At 42.5% G+C, this 21491-nt stretch overlaps 1 protein-coding gene across 8 annotated transcripts in view; it reads right to left on the bottom strand.

The window, feature by feature from the left end:
- Positions 1 to 161: 161 nt before the first annotated feature.
- CCDC77 (coiled-coil domain containing 77) overlaps positions 162 to 21491 on the bottom strand; it is a 40517-nt gene continuing 19187 nt past the window's right edge. For 6 of the 8 annotated variants that reach the window (XM_032254410.1, XM_032254406.1, XM_032254407.1 and 3 more), the window contains 8 exons: positions 15680 to 15776; positions 14144 to 14216; positions 11586 to 11674; positions 9866 to 10014; positions 4426 to 4645; positions 2029 to 2154; positions 1775 to 1927; positions 165 to 1039 (listed from right to left, as the gene is read on the bottom strand). In XM_032254410.1, the coding sequence (XP_032110301.1) occupies positions 893 to 1039; positions 1775 to 1927; positions 2029 to 2154; positions 4426 to 4645; positions 9866 to 10014; positions 11586 to 11674; positions 14144 to 14216; positions 15680 to 15776 (1054 nt within the window). In that variant the 3' untranslated portion in view covers positions 165 to 892. Of the gene's footprint in view, positions 1040 to 1774; positions 1928 to 2028; positions 2155 to 4425; positions 4646 to 9865; positions 10015 to 11585; positions 11675 to 14143; positions 14217 to 15679; positions 15777 to 21491 lie in introns of all 8 variants that reach the window. The other 2 variants (XM_032254403.1, XM_032254405.1) reach the window with 2 other exon arrangements.

Genomic DNA, 21491 nt, shown 5'->3' with positions numbered 1-21491 from the left:
AACAAGAGCGAAACTCTATCTCAAAACAAACAAACAAACAAAAAACAAAAACCAAACTTGTACAGCAGAGGCCATAGAACAAGAGAGTAGACTGAGCTGCCTGAGTCATTAACAAAGCATGAACATAGCATTGAGAAGTAGTTACAGAAAACTCAAATAGAATCTTTTGAATGAAATATTTTATCGAAAATAGTTAATTTAAAATAGATACATCATTTTTAAAAAGGCCATGTTACTGATAAAGTATCAAACTTTCCATATAAGGATCATTTCAGTTTCATTTACCCTTGTCAAAGTGTCTCCTTTGTTTATCCAGATGGACATTTTGTTCAAGTAGAGTCTCTAGTGCCCTCTGGTGAAACACCATGAAATTGCCCAAAAATGTGATTGAGGTTCCGCACAGAACGGAAGGTGAAATAGAATGAGCGCCTACTCCAATGTGACAAGTTGTGATGTGCTGACTTCTCCCTGAGCTCAGGAGAAAGGCAGCCTCCGTGGGTGCTTCTCTCTCTTTAGGGAAAGTGTTCTTCCCACAGACACTCAGCCAAGCTCATTGCAAAATACCTTCTTCCTAAGCTTTCATCATCACTGTCTTCTAAAAAAACCCAAAAACCTGTCAATACAGATGAGATAAATAATGAAAGCTTCTCAGTCATTTGGCACCAGGCCCCCACTCCTCACAAATGTTAAAAGGACAGCAAAAATGATAAAGCAAGCTCAGTATGCAAGAAAAGCTTTCCCAGTGGTCCCTGATTCTTCACCCTGTCTTTATAATAATGAATACCACCACTCTAGTCAACTCAGGTCTACATTTTCTGGCAGCAGATGACCTTGTCCTCAGGTTGAAAGAAGCACACCTCTTCCAAATGGGGGCCATTTCCAAAAGTAGACATCAACAGACTCTAAGTTCATTCTCCAGACCAAACACTTTGGACTTAAGATTCTTCAATTCTCCTTGTATCTTATGTGCCCGTCTATTGCTGTCACGGACTTCACACAGAATGGCGAGATCCTGATTTGCCAGGGCATTAACCGTTACCTAGGGATTTGACAAAAAAAAAAAGAAGAAATGGGCAGAGATATCAGTCAAAAAGACAGCTATGCTGGCTCCTTTTTTATGAGATCTTGAGTACATAAGATGAATTCCATCCTTAGTTTGTTCAGTGGCTAACTAAAGAGAGAAAATGTAGAATTAAGGCAGAATTCTAGTGAAACTCCTTCCCATACAATAAAGGAGCCTTGAAATAGAGATCAATGAATAATGGAGGAGGAGTAAGAGACCAGAATAAGCAACACTACTGGTAAATTTGTCAAAGAATCAAAGCAGGCATCTCCTCTTTTTGTAACTAACCTTGCCTGGAACACAGGCTAACTGGCTAAATCTCATTAAGAAGGCTCTTGAGGCAACTTGTATTCTAAAACATTGTGTCTGCTGGAAAAAATTACTCTATCACTCAATTACTCACTTCCCCAACTGTAAAACAGACATGATTCTTTAATCTACTTCTTGAATTAGGAGGGATGACAATTTCTGTTAAGTTTAGCTTACGTGGAAGTATTCATGACGGAGTCATTTAATGATTTCAGGGTATTTTTTATTTTCTCTCTAGCATGTACTTGTTGAACTAATTTTCAGCAAGGCTTAAAGTTGGTGATCTGTTAGTGTCTACCAGCAGGGAAACAGCACATCCTTCTTTTAAGGAACCCTCGTGACCCAATGTTCCCTCACTTCCACCTCTTTTCTCCCTTGTGGCAATTCAGGATAATCAGTTACCTTATACAATATTTGCTCCAAGTCTTTCAGTTTCTGTCGGAGAACCTTAATATCTGTCTTAAAGCCTTCTACTTCCAAGATACGTCGCTGCTCCAATGCTTCATAGCGTTTTGTCATTATCTGCAAACGCTTCCCCAACTTGTTAGTGCGATCCTAAATACGGGGAATGGGAAGGCACTTATGAAGGTGACAGAAGCGTTTTCCCAAGCCATCTGCACTTCCTACTCCATTATAAGTGGCAGACAATTTTGTACCTTGAAGATCTCTCTCCTCATTCCCTCTTCCTCACGAATTCGGGCAAGTTCTTCTTCTAAGGAAATGCACTGCTCTTGATACATATTGGACAGCTTTTTCTCTTGTACTAACTTGTCTTTTAGGGACTGCAAGTCAAAGCAACAAAAACCATTAATAATCAGTTCTACAATTTAGGTAATTCAAATAGCACTTAGATAAAGAAAGAAAGAAAACAAGAGATTTCCAAAGGTACAAAATGAGTTAAGGAACCAGATGACAGGAGCTTTGAGGAACATCTGAAAATCTCCTACTTCTAGACTAGTCTCTTAAGCCCTTATTCTAAAATGTACACAGTAGAAATTCAAACAAATATTTTTGGCTCTGAAAAGAGTCAGACAATGGAGCTCAGAAGCTGTCCCAAGACAGACATTACAATATATGTTTTGGGCTACATTTCTAAAGTTCTTCTTTAAAAAGGAAGAAATATGAACAGCAACAACACTTATTATACATGCTCTATTGAGCAGTTAAAATGATCTTTTAAAAACTCAAATCAGATCATGTTACCTTTTTTTTTTTTTTTTTTTTTGAGATGGAGTCTCATTCTGTTGCCAAGGCTAGAGTGCAGTGGCGCTACTATGGCTCACCACAACCCCTGCCTCCCAGGTTCAAGCGATTCTCCTGCCTCAGCCTCCTGAGTAGCTGGGACTACAGGTGTGCATCACCATGCCCAGCTAATTTTTGTATTTTTAGTAGAGGCAGGGTTTCACTATGTTGGCCAGACTGGTCTTAAATTCCTAACCTTGTGATCCGCCCGCCTCGGCCCCCAAAGTGCTGGGATTACAGGCGGGAGCCGCCACACCTGGCCCAGGTTACTTTTTTCACACAATCCTTCAAGGGCATAACACTTCTGAGAGCTAAATTCACACTTCGTACCATGATGCACAAGGCCCTCCACGATGGGCTGCTGCTGACCCTGCCTTCTTAAAGAGCATACCACTTCCTCCTTACCTATTCCTCTACAACCATGACACCAGCCTTTCATTTCTTTGAACATACTCCAGGCCTATAAATTTGCTTTTCCCGGCCGGGCGCGGTGGGTCAAGCCTGTAATCCCAGCACTGTGGGAGGCCGAGGTGGGTGGATCACGAGGTGAAGAGATCGAGACCATCCCGGTCAACATGGTGAAACCCTGTCTCTACTAAAAATACAAAAAATTAGCTGGGCATGGTGGCGCGTGCCTGTAATCCCAGCAACTCAGGAGGCTGAGGCAGGAGAATTGCCTGAACCCGGGAGGCGGAGGTTGCAGTGAGCCAAGATCATGCCATTGCACTCCAGCCTGGGTAACAAGAGCAAAACTCCGTCTCAAAAAAAAAAAAAAAAAAAAAAAAAAAATTTGCTTTTCCCTCTGCCAGGAATGCCCTTCCTCAATGTCTGTATAGTCCCATTTTCCAGGTCTGAACAAAAACACTAGATATAAGAGAGTGTCCCTGTGCGTTCCTTCTGTTAATACAATTGACTTCCAGCAACTTCATATAGTGTTCATGTAATTCTTTTATTCCCTGAATACCACTTTTTTTTTTTTTGAAACAGAGGCTTGCTCTGTCACCCAGGCTGGAGTACAGTGGGCAATCTTGGCTCACTGCAACCTTTGCCTCCCTGGTTTAAGAGATTCTCCTGCCTCAGCCTCCCAAGTAGCTGGGATTATAGGTGCCCACTACCATGCCTGACTGATCCACCCGCCTCAGCTTCCCAAAGTCTTTTTTTTTTTTTTTTGAGACACAGTCTCACTCTATTGTCCAAGGTAGAATGCAATGGCATGATCTCGGCTCACTACAAACTCTGCCTCCTGGGTTCAAGTGATTCTCCTGCCTCAGCCTTCCAAGTAGCTAGATTACAGGAACCTGCCACCACACCTAGCTAATTTTTGTATTTTCAGTGGAGACAGGGTTTCACACCATGTTGGTCAGGCTGGTCTCGAACTCCTAACCTCAGGTGACCCACCCACCTTAGCCTCCCAAAGTTCTAGGATTACAGGTATTAGTCATGATGCCCGGCCTAATCTATAATTTCTTAGTTATTTGTTAATGTTTCTGTTTTTTTCTCACCCATTAAAGTATAAACACCATGAGGGCAGACCTTGTTTAGATTATTTAGTACTGTAACTCTGGAGCCTAACCCATAACAGGAGTGCAATAAATATTTATTGAATGAATCAATCAACAAGTCTAATATTTTAAATCCTTAAACACTGTAACGATCAGATGTTCTTTGAAACCTAGTTCTTGAGGAAGCTCTTGTAGCTGCTACAAGAGCTTCCTGGACTGAATGGATCTTATTACAAATTGTAGGTTATTTGGAATTCCTTCAACTCTTCCAGAAAAATAAATAACTTCTTTAAGACATAAGGACATTACCTTAATATATTCACTTTGGGCATGATGACTCTCATGCATAACAGGCAACACTTTTCCAATTTTATCTTCTTTCTTCTTACACTGCACCCTATATTGCTTAATCTTTGACATCAAATGATCTTTTTCAAGCATCCATGACTTCTCTTTATTTTGGTTTTCAGATCTGAGTTGCAGAAAATCTTTGGTGCTCTCATAGAGCAGTTCTTGGGTATGGTGAAGACTAGGAAAGAAAGTATAAATGCAGACACGGGGATGCACACACAGCACACTTGAAAGCAAGGATTATTCCAAAATGGAAGAGAGTGGTTATTTTAAAATTGTATAATATATAAATTTTGTAAAATAATAGCAGTTTTAAAAATCTGATCACTGGCAATCTTACATGTTTTACTGGGCAAAGTATAATGTGTCTACCCATGCTCACTGGTTCATAGACTGCTCTTTACAGGTATTTTCCTGAGTGCTAATTTCAGGTTATATGATTAGAAGGACCACAGGGATATTTACACATAGGCTGCATGAGTATGGACCATTCCTAGGAATAATACAAGGAAGAACTAAATCATGGTTTCTGACAAATCAACACAAATTCCAAAGTATCAAAAACAGCTTTGCTTTGTGTATGTTGTGCTCCACGTAGAACTGCCTGTATCAAAATCTTATCCTTTTTTATTTTAAAAATAACATTTTTTTTTTTGAGACAGGGTCTTGCTCTGTCACCTAGGTTGAAGTGCAGTGGCACAATCACGGCTCACAGCAGCCCCGACCCCCTGGGCTCAAGCAATCCTTGTCTCAGCTTCCTAAGCAGCTGCGACCACCTCCCAGGGGGTGTGCCAGCTCATTAAAAAAATGTTTGTGTGTAAGGAGACAGGGTCTTGCTATGTTGCCTAGGCTGGTCTGGTCTGAAACTCCTGGGCTCAGACAATCCTCTCACCTCAGTCTCCCAAAATGCTGGGATTACAAGTGTGACCCACTGCACCCAGCTTCCTTTTTAAAAAATCAACTTCCTATATGAAGTCATTTTCAACAACTTTAGCCTATTTTAGTTTCTCCATTCTCTGAAATTCCATAACAGTGTTAATGTTCCCTTGTCTTATAATCCAACACTTGCTCATCTGTCATATTTCAACTGTCAACATGCACTTTTTTCCCAGCCTGAGTGAAAGCATATACCTTATTTATCACTTATTTTTGCCCCAATGCCATGAAATTGTCAAGGATAATACTAACTACTAGACATACACAGGCAGTAAACAGATTCTTGATGACTATTTCCTGAGATTTGGGGATAGACAATGTTTCTGTCTCTAAAAAACAATATCCCTGGAAGTTAGCAACTCATCAGTTTAACATCAACACCTAGAAACATACTATACCGAATGATCTAACTGCTTGCAAGAGTATTAAATATCATGAAGCAATTGCTGTAGTTTTCTATTGAACAAATAATGTCAGATCCATTTAGTTATTTTCATGAGTAACAGATAAGAGGAAAATGATAGCATAGTGCCAAGCACACAGTAGAGTAAATGTCACAAGATGAATATATGCAGTCAGGTATGTATGCATGTGTATAAAGAGAGATTGATTGATTCAGTTACCACATGGATCTCCCTCACTTTGAATGAGCTATTTTATTCTGTCTTACATTATGTTCTCAATTACAAACCGGGAAAGTATGGGGTTGTTAAAATACAAGTAGCTTGAAAGTGACACCCAAAGGGCAGTCATTAATGGCCTTGGATTTCATGCCATTCTTAGGAAGATCTATCTAATGGAAGGAACCAATCACGTGCTCAGATGTGAAGATAATGCTAAACAAGGAAAGTTATTGATATTCTGGAAAACAGATAAAAAATTACAAATTACTGTGACAATTTAAAAATATCTGTCCCTTAGAAACAAAAACCCAATGAAAAGTCAACATGCTATACTTAAGTGCAAAAATACTAAAAATAAAAATGAAGATGGAGAAATACTGGCCAAATGCAAACACATTATACTATGTTAAAAGAACCATAGCAGGCCAGGTGTGGTGGCTCACGCCTGTAATCCCAGCACTTTGGGAGGCTGAGGTGGGCAGATCGCCTGAGGTCAGGAGTTCAAGACCAGCCTGGTCAACATGGTGAAACCCTGTCTATACTAAAAACACAAAAATCAGCTGGGCGTGGTTGCGGGTGCCTGTAATCCCAGCTACTTGGGAGGCTGAGGCAGAAGAATTGCTTGAACCTGGGAGGCAGAGGTTGCAGTGAGCCGAAATCGCGCCACTGCACTCCAGCCTGGGCAACAGAGCGAGACTCTGTCTCAAAAAAAAAAAAAAAAAAAAAAAGAAAAAAACAGAAAAGAAAAGAAACATAGCTTATAAGAGCCAGAAGACATTTTCTACTCTGCAATTTTCAGAGATCCTAATTTGAATATCATGTCCAATTTTAATCACCGCACTTGACAATGGAGAAATAGACACCAGAAAAGTTTGGCAAGACAGTAAGAAAATGATATAAGAATGAAGAATGTAATATGAGAAATATTTTAAAATGTAGGATGTTTAATGCACAAAAGCGATGGTAAGGTACAATTTCATAAGGACTGTTAAGTATTCAACAAACATTTACTGTGTGCCTATTGTGCAGAGAGCAGGGCAGAGGCCACCCAGCAAGACTCTGGGAACAAAGGCAGCATTACAATACATGGTGATAAGTGTCACCACAGAGGCATGCTAAACATGGGAATACGGAGAGGAAGAACTTAAGTTGGCCTAGAGAAGTCGTCAAAGAAGGAGGTGACGGAAGGTGCTGCCAAACAACAAGTGTCCCATAAGCAATAGTTATTATAATTAGTCTGGCTGAAGCACAAGACGAACTACAGCAACAGGGGAGGAGCTGAGGCTGAAGGTTTATTTGATGTCAGAGGATGATGTCCCTAAAAATTGATGCTAAGGTATCAGGACTTAAATCATAAGGTAAATGGAGACTATCAAATATTTTTAAGCAGTTGATAATTCCTAACAGAGGAACTAATCATAGTAGTCAGGAGGACTATAAGAATACAAAGGATCAGAGATAGGAAGAACAGGGAGACTACTGCAACAATTAAACAAAGGAACAAAGCTTGAATTAATGTAGTAAGAATAAGAATGCAGGGCTGGGCATAGTGGCTCATGCCTGTAATGCCAGTGCTTCAGGAGGCTGAGGTGAGAGGATTGCTTGAAGCCAGGAGTTTGAGACTAGCCTGAGCAACAGAGCGAGACCCCATCTCTACAAAAAATAATAAAAATAAGCCAGGTCTGGTGGCATGCACCTGTAATCTTAGCTACTTGGAGGGCTGAGGCGGGAGGATTGCATAAGCCTAGAAGTCCAAGGCTGCAATGAGCTATGATCACGCCACCACACTCATACTCTGGGCAACAGACCCTGTCTTTACTGGAAAAAACAAAATAAAACAATGAGAGAGCAGAGAATGGACTTAGGAGGGTTTTTAGGCTTACAGTCCATAGGGTTTGGATTAAGGAATAAGTTTAAGAGTTGAAGATGATCTTGTGGTTTCAAGCTTGGGAAACTGAATACGTGTGATGCCATGAAACTAAACGAAAAAAAGTAGTAGGTTTGAGATGGGGATGTGGGTATTTGTTGGAAGAGACAAACAGTGTGGTTTTAGTAATGGTAAATATGACAGGCTCAAACACATTCAACTGAGGATGTCCTTATGGCATAGGTCTGGCCACTAGAACCAGACAAAAGGGTGAAGTGGTTAGACAGGTAGAAAAACCAAGAAAGACAGGTGCTGCAGAAATCAAGAAAAATGAATTTCAAGGAGGGGCTGATCAGTGATGGCAAATATGCAGGAAGATACTAAGTATAATAAGGACTGAACAGAGATATAACTGGTCTCAGAAGTTAACAGGACTGCCGGGCGCAGTGGCTCATGCCTGTAATCCCAGAACTTTGGGAAGCCGACGCAGGTGGATCACCAGAGGTTGGGAGTTCGAGACCAGACTGGCTAACATGGTGAAACCCCATCTCTACTAGATATACAAAATTAGTGGAGCGTGGTGGCGTGCCCCTGTAATGCAAGCTACTTGGGAGGCTGAGGCAGGAGAATTGCTTGAACTCGGGAGGTGGAGGTTGCAGTGAGCCAGGACGGCATCACTGCACTCCATCCTGGGCAACTGAGTGAGACTTGGTCTCCAAAAAAAAAAAAAAAAAAAATGTTAAGAGGTCAATGATGATCCCAGAAAGGGCATGCTTAATAAAATGGTGGGAATGAAATCAGACTGCAGAAAAGTAAAGATAGACAAGCAGGTCAGGAACAAAAACCATGAGAACAGAGTTTGCCATTTCTTGCTTTTATTCGTTTAGATTTTTTTTTTTTTTTTTTTTGAGGTGGAATCTTGCCCTGTCCCCCAGGCTGGAGTGCAATGGTGCAATCTTGGATCACTGCAACCTCTGCCTTCTGGGTTCAGGAGATTCTGCCTCAGCCTCCTGTGTAGCTGGGATTACAGGCGCACGCCACCACACCTAGCTAACTTTTTGCATCTTTAGTAGAGACAGGGTTTCACCATGTTGGCCAGGCTGGTCTTGAACTCCTGACCACATGATCCTCCCGCCTCAGCGTCCCAAAGTACTAAGATTACAGGTGTGAGCCACCACGCCCAGCCTAATAATTTTTAAAAAGTATGTACATTATAGGAAACTGAAATACATAAGAAACAAATAATAAAGTCATCCACAATCAGAGGCACTTTACAGTTTGTAAACTGTAAAGTTTATAGGACGTTCTAAGTCTTGCGTGTGTGTAGACACAACATCCAATTTTATGAGACTGAGATTGTACAGTATGTATCATGCTGTTTCACACATCATAGATATTTACCAATTCAAAATCCCAAAGCTTTTTGAGTATTTTGATAACTAAGAATACACTACACCAAATCAATCTGTTTGAAAAAAATATAATCCTGCCTTTCTTGGGTCCAAAATTTCTTAGAAGACAAAAATGATGACACGTCTCTAGAAAAAAGCACTGGCAGACTCATCTTTTCCATATTCATGAAGGGGCAAACAAAAGAAAAGGGCCCTAGTACATTGAGTCAGACAGTACATCAGTGGATAAAATAACACTTTTTTTTTTTTGAGACAAGGTCTCATTCTGTCGCCTAAGCGTGAGCCACTGCACCCAGCCGAAGAACTTCTTAACCACCAGAAGCAAGCTAAAACACTAAAATGGATTTAAAGGAGTACGTGAAAAACTCATCAGCTCTTCAACAGCATGCCTAGAAAAATGAGACACTCTTCTACCTAGAGGCAGGTGTTTCTGAGGAAGACAATTTTTTCAAGGTTCCCTTCAGTTCTATGACCCGCTGTTGCTCAAGTACAAAATGTTAACTTTCAAGCCACTCAGAAAAATAAAACACCTGTTTGGCACAGCTTTCTTAGACACTCACTTTCTGGTTAGTTCTTTGATTTTGTCCTGATTTCTCTGGTGCTGAACTTGTATTTCCTCGAGGCGAATCCGTCTATCCTCCATGAGCCCTTCCATTTGTTCTCGAGAAAGTTTGGTCTGTTCTCCCAGCTGAGCCTGCAGTGCTTCCACCTAGACAGGCCAAAAAGTGTGAGAAATCCAGCCCTACTTCCACTTATAGTACTTCATACCTCTAGGAAAAGTGAGCCTTTCTCCAAAAAAATTAAAAAACAAACACAAACAAAGAGTCTCAATTCTAATCCTCTTCTTTGTTTTGAGACAAGGTCTCGCTCTGTCACCCAGGCTGGAGTGCAGTGGCATGATCATAGCTCACTGCAGCCTCAATCTCCTGGGCTCAAGCAGTCCTCCCTGCCTCAGCCTCCAGGACTACAGGTGTGTACCACCACACCCAGCTAATTTTATTTTTATTTTTTGTAGAGATGGGGGTCTCACTATGTTGTCCAGGCTGGTCTCGGGTTGTAGAGATGGGGTCTTACTATGTTGTCCAGGCTGGTCTCAAACTTTTGGGCTCAAGCAATCATCTCTCCTTGGCCTCCCAAAGTGCTGAGATTATAGGCATTACCATGCCCAGCCCAATTCCTCTTAATGTCTTTTTTCTTTTTTTGAGACCGAGACTTGCTCTGTCACCAGCCTGGAGTGCAGTGGCACGATCTTGGCTCACTGCAACCTCTGATTCCCTGGTTCAAGCAATTCTCCTGCCTCAGCCTCCTGAGTAGCTGGGATTACAGGCATGTGCTGCCACATCCAGCTAATTTTTGTATTTCCAGTAGAGATGGGATTTCACCATGTTGGCCAGAATGGTCTTGATCTTCTGACCTTGTGATCCACCTGCCTCAGCCTCCCAAAGTGCTGGGATTACAGGCATGAGCCACCTTGCCCCACCTCCTCTTACTGTCTTATAAATGGGGATAGGCTACACAAGAGTAGATTCTTTGTCCACACAAAACCTAGCATCAACATTACACAAACAAAGCTACAAAATTCAATTTCCTTGACCCTATGATTTTTGCCTTTTTGCTGTCTCCCTTGACTGCTTCCCTTTTAAGACACCCTAGCTGCACAGAAACCGAATGACTCTTTTCTTAGTTTTTGGTTTCCCCAAGTAGAGCAAAATGAATATAATGTAATTTCCTTCTCTGTGTCTGGCTGTCATGACTTACATGGAGACACTGGCCAAAGGTACAAACTGTCATTTAAATCAATAGACTTACCCTAATGAGAACAGAAACTTTAGTACAATTAGATGAAAAATCACGGTTCCAAATGACACATAATAACCAGGAGGTTAATAGTTCATTACTTTCCTAGACTTTAGAACTCATGCACTAAATAAATGAATGTACCACCAAATGTTGATATATCAGCATAGACAAGCTTCCTTCTGCAACTCTCTGTATACCCCTAGGCCAGTGAATTCTTACTTTATAATGGTTTTGGTGGGTGGGGCTTAGCATATTGAATTAAAGGTTCAGAGTAGCGCTTTTAGAATGTTCCAATAGAAAAGGATGGTTTTTAAATATAAGCTCTTGGAAATTAGGAACAACCTCAATTTTCTTAATCACATGATGCTTAAATGTAACCTGTGTGCAGTGAGATACTTACCACATGATACTAAAGGTATGTTATATAAAGTTCAACTTGTGGATAAAAGCCATCTTGGTCTGCCAAAATACATTCTTTACCTGTAGGATCAGCGTCTGTATGTCTCTTTGATAATGCCCAGAACTTTCTTCTCTCTCTCTTGATGGTCTTCTTTTGCTTATTTTAGGATCTAAAATAGAAAACAAAATCAATCAAGATTTTACCCAGCTTTTCTGTCTGCTATTGAAATATCAGCATTTCCCATGCAGAGGAGTTCAGATTCATTTACCTGTAAGGGAAGGAAAGGAGGAAAGAGGGAAACGTTGTAACCACAGGGCTTAACTTTTCTAATAGGAATCTCTAGTTTTCTCTCGGCCTAAGCGCCATTTTTTTGGGAAACCTCTGCGCCATGAAGGCCAAGTGGAGGAAGAAAAAATTTGCAGACTGAAATGCAAAAGAAGAAAGATGAGGCAGAGGTCCAAGTAAACCACTAGCTTGTTGCGCCACGGAGGCCACAGGAGCAGAAACATGGAATGCCAGATGCTGGGGATGCTGGTACAAGTTATGGGACTGCATGCTACTCTCTAGAGCTTGTCACAATGCATCTAGAACTTCATCACCATCTGATCACCGATCACCTCTGAGACCCACCTTGCTCATAACCAAAACTGCCCATGTTGGGGAACTCTGCAGGATGTCACCTAAATAATCATATTCATCTTCTGGCACAATCAACCACTAAATTTTCCTTAGAATAAACCACTAAAATAGTTGTGTCTATTTCTTTTTTTTTTTTTTTTTTTTTTGAGACGGAGTTTCGCTCTTGTTACCCAGGCTGAAGTGCAATGGCGCGATCTCGGCTCACCGCAACCTCCGCCTCCTGGGTTCAGGCAATTCTCCTGCCTCAGCCTCCTGAGTAGCTGGGATTACAGGCACGCGCCACTATGCCCAGCTAATTTTTTGTATTTTTAGTAGAGATGGGGTTTCATCATGTTGACCAGGATGGTCTCGATCTCTTGACCTTGTGATCCACCCACCTCGGCCTCCCAAAGTGCTGGGATTACAGGCGTCAGCCACTGCGCCCGGCCTTGTGTCTATTTCTTAATAAAATTCTATTTAATCAGAATAAGGCCAGGTGCTATGGCTCATGCCTATAATACCAGTGCTTTGGGAGGACAAAGCAGGACAATCACTTGAGGCCAGGAGTTCAAGGCCAGCTTGAGTGACAGAGTGAGAACCCCCTCTACACAAAATAAAATAAATTAGCCACGGGTGGTGGCACATGCCTATCATCCCAGTTACTCAGGAGGCTGAGGTGGGAGGGTCACTTGAGTCCAGGAGTTCAAGGTTACAGTAAACCATAATTGTACCACTGCACTCCATGCTGGGTGGCAGAGCCTGTCTGTCTCAATCAACCAATCAATCAATCAACAAACAGAATAAGAAAAACAAAACTTAAACATTTTGGTTATGACACATCACACAATTTTCAAAAGACAAAGTTATTTTAAAAATAAGGAACACTAAAATTTGAACTGAGCAAAATTTAATTTCTTGGGTGATTCGAAAAGCTCATTAAGACATTAGATCACCAAAGGCATCATCATGAATGTCAATTATCACTGTATAGTAAGAAAACATTTCCAGTTGTCTCCATTGTGATTTTTTCTTTTTTCTTTTTTGAGACACAGTTGGCCAGGTGTGGTAGCTCATGCCTGTAATCCCAGCATTTTCGGAGGCCAAGGTGGGCAGATCATAAGGTCAGGAGATCCAGACCATCCTGGCCAACATGGTGAAACCACGTCTCTACTAAAATACAAAAGAAGGCCGGGCGCGGTGGCTCACACCTGTAATCCCAGCACTTTGGGAGGCCGAGGCGGGTGGATCACGAGGTCAAGAGATCGAGACCATCCTGGTCAACACGGTGAAACCCCGTCTCTACTAAAAATACAAAAAATCAGCTGGGCATGGTGGCGCGTGCCTGTAATCCCAGCTACTCAGGAGGCTGAGGCAGGAGAATTGCCTGAACCCAGGAGGCGGAGGTTGCGGTGAGCCGAGATCGTGCCATTGCACTCCAGCCTGGGTAACAAGAGCGAAACTCTGTCTCAAAAAACAAAACAAAACAAAACAAAAGAAAAACAAAACAAAACAAAAAAACACAAATTACCCGGGCGTGGTAGCACCACCTGTAGTCCCAGCTACTCAGGAGGCTGAGGCAGGGGAATTTCTTGAGCCTGGGAGGCGGAGGTTGCAGTAAGCTGAGATTATGCCACTGTACTCCAGCCTGGCAACGAGCAAGACTCCACCTCAAAAAAAAAAAAAAAAAAAAAAAAAAAGAATTGCTCTGTTGTGCAATAGTGTGATCTCCGCTCACTGCAACCTCTGCCTACCAGGTTCAAGCAATTCTCCTGCCTCAGCCTCCAAAGTAGCTGGGATTACAGGCACCTGTGAACACACCGGCTAATTTTTTTGTATTTTTAGTAGAGATGGGGTTTCAACATGTTGGCTAGGCTGGTCTCAAACTCCCGACCTCAGGTGATCTGCCCTCTTCAGCCTCCCAAAGTGCTGGGATTACAGGTGTGAGACACCATGCCCAGCCTGCACTGTGATTTTCAATTCTGCATCAATGAGAATTTCTAACAGGTTATACTGTTGTTACCTGCTTTGAAAGCTGAAGATTCATTCTGCTCACATTGACCCACAGCCTGGATAGTCTTTTGGAGAATGGTGACCTGAAGAAGCAAAAACTGGTATAGAAGTAGCCTTCCTATAAATGTAATATTTTACTTTTCAGCCTTAGTTCTGCAGATCGAACACTCTAAGTTAAATTTGTCAAAATTGATATTATATAAGGATGCCATGCATATGAAAGGCCACACAGGCAAAGTAACAAATTGGATAAAACCCTGTGTTGATGATATAAACTTAAAGTTAGCTGGGTGTGGTGGCATGTGCCTGTGGTCCCCACTACTCAGGAGGCTGAGGTGGGAGGATCGCTTGAGCCCAGGAGCTCAAGGCTGCAGTGAGCTATGATCACTCCACTGCTCTCCAGCCTGGGCAACAGAGTAAGTAAGACCTTGTTTGAAAGCTGAAGATTCAAAAAATAAAATAAATACCTAAATAAAATTGGAATGCTATTTAGTAATACATGATTAAAAACAAAAACAAAAATAGCTTGGGGCACAGTGATGCACGACTGCAGGTGGAAGGACGGTGCTTAAGCCCAGAAGTGTGAGTCTACCCTGGGCAACAGAGCAAGACCTCAGGTCTAAAAAAAATTTTTTTTTAATTTTCTTAAAAAGCGGCTCTTTGGTGGTTGTGGTGGTTTATGCCTGTGATCCCCGCACTTTGGGAGGGCAAGGTGGGCAGACTGCTTGAGCTCAGGAGTTTTGAGACCAGCCTGGGAAACATGGTAAAACCCTATCTCTACAAAAAATACAAAAATTAGCTGGGCATGGTGGTGCACACCTGTAGTCACAGCTGCTTGGGCTGGGGTGAAAGGACTGCTTGAGCCTGGGGGCGGAGGTTGCAGTGAGCCAAGATTGTGCATTGCACTCCAACCTGTGTAACAGAGCGAGACTTTGTCTCAAAACAACAACAACAACAAAAAAAGCAGCTCTTGACCAAAGACCTTTAGGAAATGGATATATACATATATAGATATGTATAAAAATGCTCAGAAACTGTTCATATAAGTGAAAAAAAAAGGATACATAGACACATAACTATTTCTATAGGAATGGAAAAAGAGACGGAAGTATATACATCAAACTATTAATAATGAATTATCTCTGTGGTACAGGATTATGAGAACCTGCCATTTTCATATGATAGATTACTATACTCTGTGTTTATTTTTAATGGATTACATTTGCAATCAGCATAACAAAGATTTAAAAAGCAACTTAAGTACCAAAACTGTCTCCCACACACAGTCTGCTCCTGCTTTTCTCTCTATCTCAACTAAAACAGCCACCCCTCTGGGCTTCAGGTTTCTAAACAGTGAAACAGGGTAAACAATGCTACTTCCCAAGGTCTTCGAACAAAAAGGCTTTTAAAACTCAGGCAAACATGGCACTATGATGGCTAATTCTCCATCTGCCTTCTCTAGCAAATGCTAAAGTTCTTCTGATGATGGGCCCTAGCCTGTGATTTGTACAGCCACACTCACCATGTTCCACCAAGGATTACTTACTTTGTGAGGAGGCTCCTTACAAAAATAGGTCACTTCTCCAGCGTCTGTTCCCACAAGAGCCAAGAGATTCTGGATCTTTTTCTTGTCTTCTAGTTCCCTGCAATTCTCATAGAAAGCAAGCACACATTATTATATGTCCCAAGTAAGTAACCCTTTCTGTTTAAAGGATCTCCCTTCTTTTTTTTTTTTTAAATAGTAACCTCAAATTAAAATTAAACCTCAAATTAAAATAGTAACCTCAAATTAAAACTGAATAGGATGTATCTTGACTTTAGCTCTACTTTGTAAAACATCAGGTATTTCCATTCAGAGAGAAGAGGCCAGGACATTTTGTGCTGATTCTAAAAGGGAACTGTAGTGGCTGCTGAGGGGCACTGCTCAGATCTTCTTTTTCTTGGCTTATGGGCTCATTCTGCCACCTGCCAGGAATGCTGTCTGCTGACAGCTTGTAGTTGGATCTCCAGCCAAGGGAACTGCCTCACCCAAGTTTATGCCTCTCATTCCTTGGGGACAGCTCATATCCAGTGCCTGGTCAATGAGGGTGACACAAAAGTCCAATCCCTTTGCCTCAGTTCAGAATATCTTTGAAGAGCCATCCCAGCTTCAGAGACCCCTGTGGTGTTGGCTGAGGCCTGCTGCAACTGAATCCCAGTTTAAGTTGCCTTACTTCCCAATAAAATTCCTGCAAGCAAATCTCCACGGTACAGTCTGTTTCCCAGAGAACCCAACCTGAAATAGCTTAGGTCTGGACTGGACCAAGGAGGCAAATGCTGAAAAGGGTTTTCAGGCTGGGTGTGGTGGCTCACGCCTGCAATCCCAGCACTTTGAGGGTTCTCTACGAAAAATACAAAAATTGGCTAGGTGTGGTGGCATGTGCCTGTAATTCCAGCTGCTCAGGGGGCTGAGACAGAAGAATTGCTTAAACCCGGGAGGTGGAGGCTGCAGTGAGCCGAGACTGCGCCACCGCATTCCAGCCTGGGCAACAGTGTGACTCTGCCTCAAAAAAAATAAAAATAAAAAACATAAAAAGGGATTTCACAGCCAGTGATACAGAGATGGTTTACAGAACATGACATTTCTCACAGCAAGGTAGATGGGTAGTCAACAGAGTATAGCCTAAACAATAAAAGGTAAGTCAAAGACGGAAAAGAGGCTGAGGGCTGCATCCCATGCAAAATCACAATCTCTGACTCATTTTCCAGGCCCAAGTCAGTTTTATAAGTCCCCGAGACTATTACCTAAAGAAGAGGGTAGAACTCCCAGGAGGTAAGACCCTGAGACATCACAGGGTAGATGTTCATGGTTGATTCCCCCCATCCTCCAAAGGGCCTATAGCCATTTATTCAAGTAACTGTATACTGGGGAAAAGGAAAGACCTGGGCATTTTAACGATTGCTGGATGCAGGGTCTAAGCTGACACTGATACCAGAAAACCTGAAGCTTCATCATGGCATTGGGGCATGTGGGCACCAAAGAATAAATGGAATTTTGGTACACGTCTAGCTCACAGCAGGTCTACTGGATCCACCAAATCAATGGTCATGTCTTCAGTACCCAAATGATTGAAATGGTCATACTAGGTAGGTGGCAGTACCTGCAAACTAACTTCTTGGCTTCTGGGGTAAGCTAAGTAAAAGCCACTGAAACCGCCCCTCCCTACCCAGTCAAGATGATCAATAAAGACCTAAAGAATGCAGGGGTGGAGGTCCTTATCAAAGCCTCATTTCATTCCTCAGTACAACCTATACAAAACCAGATGGATTCCGGAGGATCACAGTAGACTACTAGCAAGTAGGTCCCAATTTCAGTCATTGTGCCAGGTGTAGTACCTTTGCTAGAACAGAATTACTTGGTCTCAGGCATATGGTATGTGGCCGCTAATTAGGCAAACGCATTCTTTTCTACCCCTCAAAAGACCAGAGGCAGTTTATATCATGTGATGTCTACAATGGTGTACTTTTAGAGTCTTCCCCAAGGGCCATGCTAATGCTTTTATTCTCTGTCAATACAGTATAAAAGAGTCTGGGCCGGGCAAGGTGGCTCCCACCTGTGATCCCAGCACTTTTCGAGGCCGAGGCAGGAGGATCACGAGGTCAGGAGTTCAAGACCAGCCTGTTCAATACGGTGAAACTCCGTCTCTACTAAAAAATACAAAAATTAGCTAGGCGTAGTGGCACGTGCCTGTAGTTCCACCTACTCAGGAGGCTGAAGCGGCAGAATTGCTTGAACCCGGGAGGTGAGGTTGCAGTCGGCCGAGATTGTGCCACGGCACTTCAGCCTGGGTGACAGAGTGAGACTCTGTCTCAAATAAAAAAAAGGAATCTGGATCTGGCTACTTCACAGATCGCCAGGAGCTCACTACTAATGATATCGCATTAAATCATACTCCATGAACACGAAACAGCAAGTGCACTGGAACCCTTGGTAAGATACGTGTGCTCCAAAGGGTTGGAGATGAACCTTACAAAGCACATCAGTAAAGTTTTTAAGGGTGTGATCTAGGTATATCAGGATACTCCCTCCGAAGTAAAGACCAAATTATTTCATCTGGTACCTGCTACCACCAAGAAGGAAGCATAATGCCTGAAAGGCGTCTTTAGGTTCTGTAAACAACCCACTCTGTATTTTGGGATACTGCTCTGACCCATATATCAACTGACATGGAAGGCGAGCTTTCAGTGTGGCCCTGAGTTGAACGGAGGATCTACTGCTTGGGACATATGACTTGGCAGATCCTATGGTATCTGTGGTGGCACAAGGTACCAAGTGGAGTTTACAGCAAGCACCATTACAAGAATCCTAACAGACCCTCTGAGAATCTGCAGCAAGACTATGCTGTCTACAGCAGAGAATGACAAAACATTTGAAAACCAGCTTCTGTCATGCTACTATATCCTGCTAGAAATGGAGCACCTGACCATGGGACATCAAAAAACCATGTGGCAGGCTGGGCGCGGTGGCTCACACTTGAAATCCCAGCACTTTGGGAGGCTGAGGAGGGCTAATCGCTTGAGCTCAGGAGTTCGAGACCAGCCTGGGCAACATGGAAAAATCCTGTCTCTACAAAAATACAAAAATTAGTCAGGTGTGTTGGCTTGTGCCTGTAGTCCCAACTACTTGGAAAGATGAGGCAGGAGGATCACTTGAGCCTGGGAGGCAGAGGTTGCAGTGAACCAAGATCATGCTACAACATTCCAGCCTGGGTGACAAAGGGAGACCCTGTCTCAAAATAAAAATAAAAATAAACCATGTGGCTAAGTCTTTTCAACAAATGATGTTGAGAAAACTGGACATCCACATGCAAAAGAATGCAGTTGGAACTTTACCTAACGCTATATACAAAAATTAACTTAAGGCCTGGTGTGCTGGCTCATGCCTGTAATCCCAGCACTTTGGGAGGCCAAGGTAGGTGGATCATGAGGTCAAGAAATTGAGACCATCCTGGCCAACATGGTGAAACCCCATCTCTACTAAAAATGTGAAAATTAGCTGGGCATGGTGGCGGGTGCCTGTAGGCCCAGCTACTCAAGAGGCTGAGGTAAGAGAATCGTTTGAACCCGAGGGGCAGAGGTTGCAGTAAGCCGAGATCGCGCCACTGCACTCCAGCCTGGTGACAGGGCAAGATTCCATCTCAAAGAAAAAAAAAAAAACCTCAAATGGATCAAAGACTTAAACATAAGAGCTAAAATAATTAAAACTTTTAGAAGAGGCAGGAAGTAATGGCTCACATCTATAATCCCAGCACTTTGGGAGGCTGAGGCAAGCAGATCACCTGAGGTCAGGAGTTCAAGACCACCCTGACCAACATGGAGAAACCCTCTCTACTAAAAATACAAAATTAGCCAGGCGTGGTGGCACATACCTGTAATCACAGCTACTCAGGAGGCTGAGGCAGGAGAATCGCCATTGTACTCCAGCCTGAGCAACAAGAGCGAAACTCCAACTCAAAAAAGAAAACAAAAAAACAAAAAACTTTTCAAAGAAAACATAGAAGAAAAGCTTCCTGACAATGAATTTGGCAATTTTCTTAGATGTGATACCAAAAGCAGAAGCAACAAAAGAAAAAAATACATAAATTGAACTTCATAAAAATTAAAAACTCCTGGCTGGGCACAGTGGCTGATTCCTGTAATCCTAGCACTTTGGGAGGCTGAAGCAGGAGGATCACTTGAGGCCAGAAGTTGAAGACCAGCCTGAGCAATATAGTGAGACTGCCCCTGTTGCTACAAAAGAGAAAATAAATTAGCCAGGCACAGTGGCACGTGCCTGTAGTCCCAGCTACTCCAGAGGCTTAGGCAGGAGGATCATCCTGGCTGACGGTGATACCCTGTCTCTAAAATACAAGAAAAAGGAGAAAATAAAAAGGCAATCTATGGAATGGGAGAAAATGTTTGCATATATCAGCATATCTAATAAAGGTTTAATATCCATAATATATAAAGAACTTCTATGGCCAGGCACGGTGGCTCACACCTGTAATAGGTGGGTGGGTCACTTGAGCTCAGGAGTTTGAGACCAGTATGGGCAGCATAGCAAAACTCTGACTCTACCAAAAAAAACCCAAAAATTAGCCAGGCCTGGTGCCACATGCCTGTAGTCCCAGCTACTCGGGAGGCTAACATGGGAGGACAGCTTGAGCCCGGCAGACAGAGGGTGCAAGTGAGCCATGCTCATTCCACTGCACTCTAGCCTGGGTGACAGAGCGAGACCCTGACTCAACAACAACAAAAAGGCACTTCTACAACTCAACAACAACAAAATCAACCCAATTATTAAAATGGGCAAAAGATGTAACAGACATTTCCCCAAAGAAGATATACTACAAATGGCACATGAAAGATGCTCAACATTTTAAAATGCAAATCAAAACCACAGTGAGACTCCCTCACACCCATTAAGATGGTTACTATCAAATAAACAGAAAATAAGGCTGGGCACAGTGGCTCACACCTGTAATCCTAACACTTTGGGAGGCCAAGGTGGGCAAATCGTTTCAGCTCAGGAGTTTGAGACCAGCCTGGGCAACATTGTGAAACCTCATCTCTTCAAAAATTAGCCAAGCACAGTGGTGCACACTTGTGGCCCCAAACTAATTGGGAGGCTGAGGTGGGAGGATCATCTGAGTCTGGGAGGTCAAGGCTGCTGTGAGCTGTGGTCCTGCCATTGCACTCCAGCCTGGGTGACTAAGCAAGACCCGATCTCCAAAAAAAAACCCCAGAAAATAACCAGTGTTGGCTGGGCACAGTGGCTCATGCCTACAATCCCAGCACTTTCAGAGGCTGAGGCAGGAAGATTGCTTGAGCTCAGGAATTTGAGATCAGTTTGGAAAACATGGTAAAACCCCATCTCTACAAAAAAATATATACATATATAAAATTAGCTGGGCATGGTGGTACATGCATACAGTCCCAGCTACTTGGAGGCTGAACTGTGAGGATCACCTGAGCCTGGGAGGAAAAGGCTGCAGTGAGCCAAGATCATGCCTCTGTGCTCCAGTTTGGGTGACAGAGCAAGACCCTGTCTAAAAAAAAAAAAAAAAAAAGCTTAAAAAAAAAAAGAAAATAACAGGTATTGGCAAAGATGTGGAGTAACTGAAACTCTTGTGCACTGTGCACTGCTGATGGGAATATAAAACAGTATAGCCTCTATAGAAAATAGTATGGCAGTTACTCAAAAAAAAAAAAAAAAAAAAAAAAAAAAATCATAAGATCTACTTCTGGGTAGATACACAAAAGAATTAAAAGCAAGGCTTCGACCGGGCACAGTAGCATACACCTGTAATCCCAGCACTTTAGGAGGCTGAGGCAGGCAG

This window comes from Sapajus apella, unplaced genomic scaffold (assembly GCF_009761245.1).
Source record: "Sapajus apella isolate SASKATOON/1434 unplaced genomic scaffold, GSC_monkey_1.0 scaffold86, whole genome shotgun sequence".
Classification (NCBI taxonomy): Eukaryota; Metazoa; Chordata; class Mammalia; order Primates; family Cebidae; genus Sapajus; species Sapajus apella.
The sequence above is the reverse complement of the archived record's forward strand: the minus strand, read 5'-3'. Positions and strand labels throughout refer to the sequence as shown.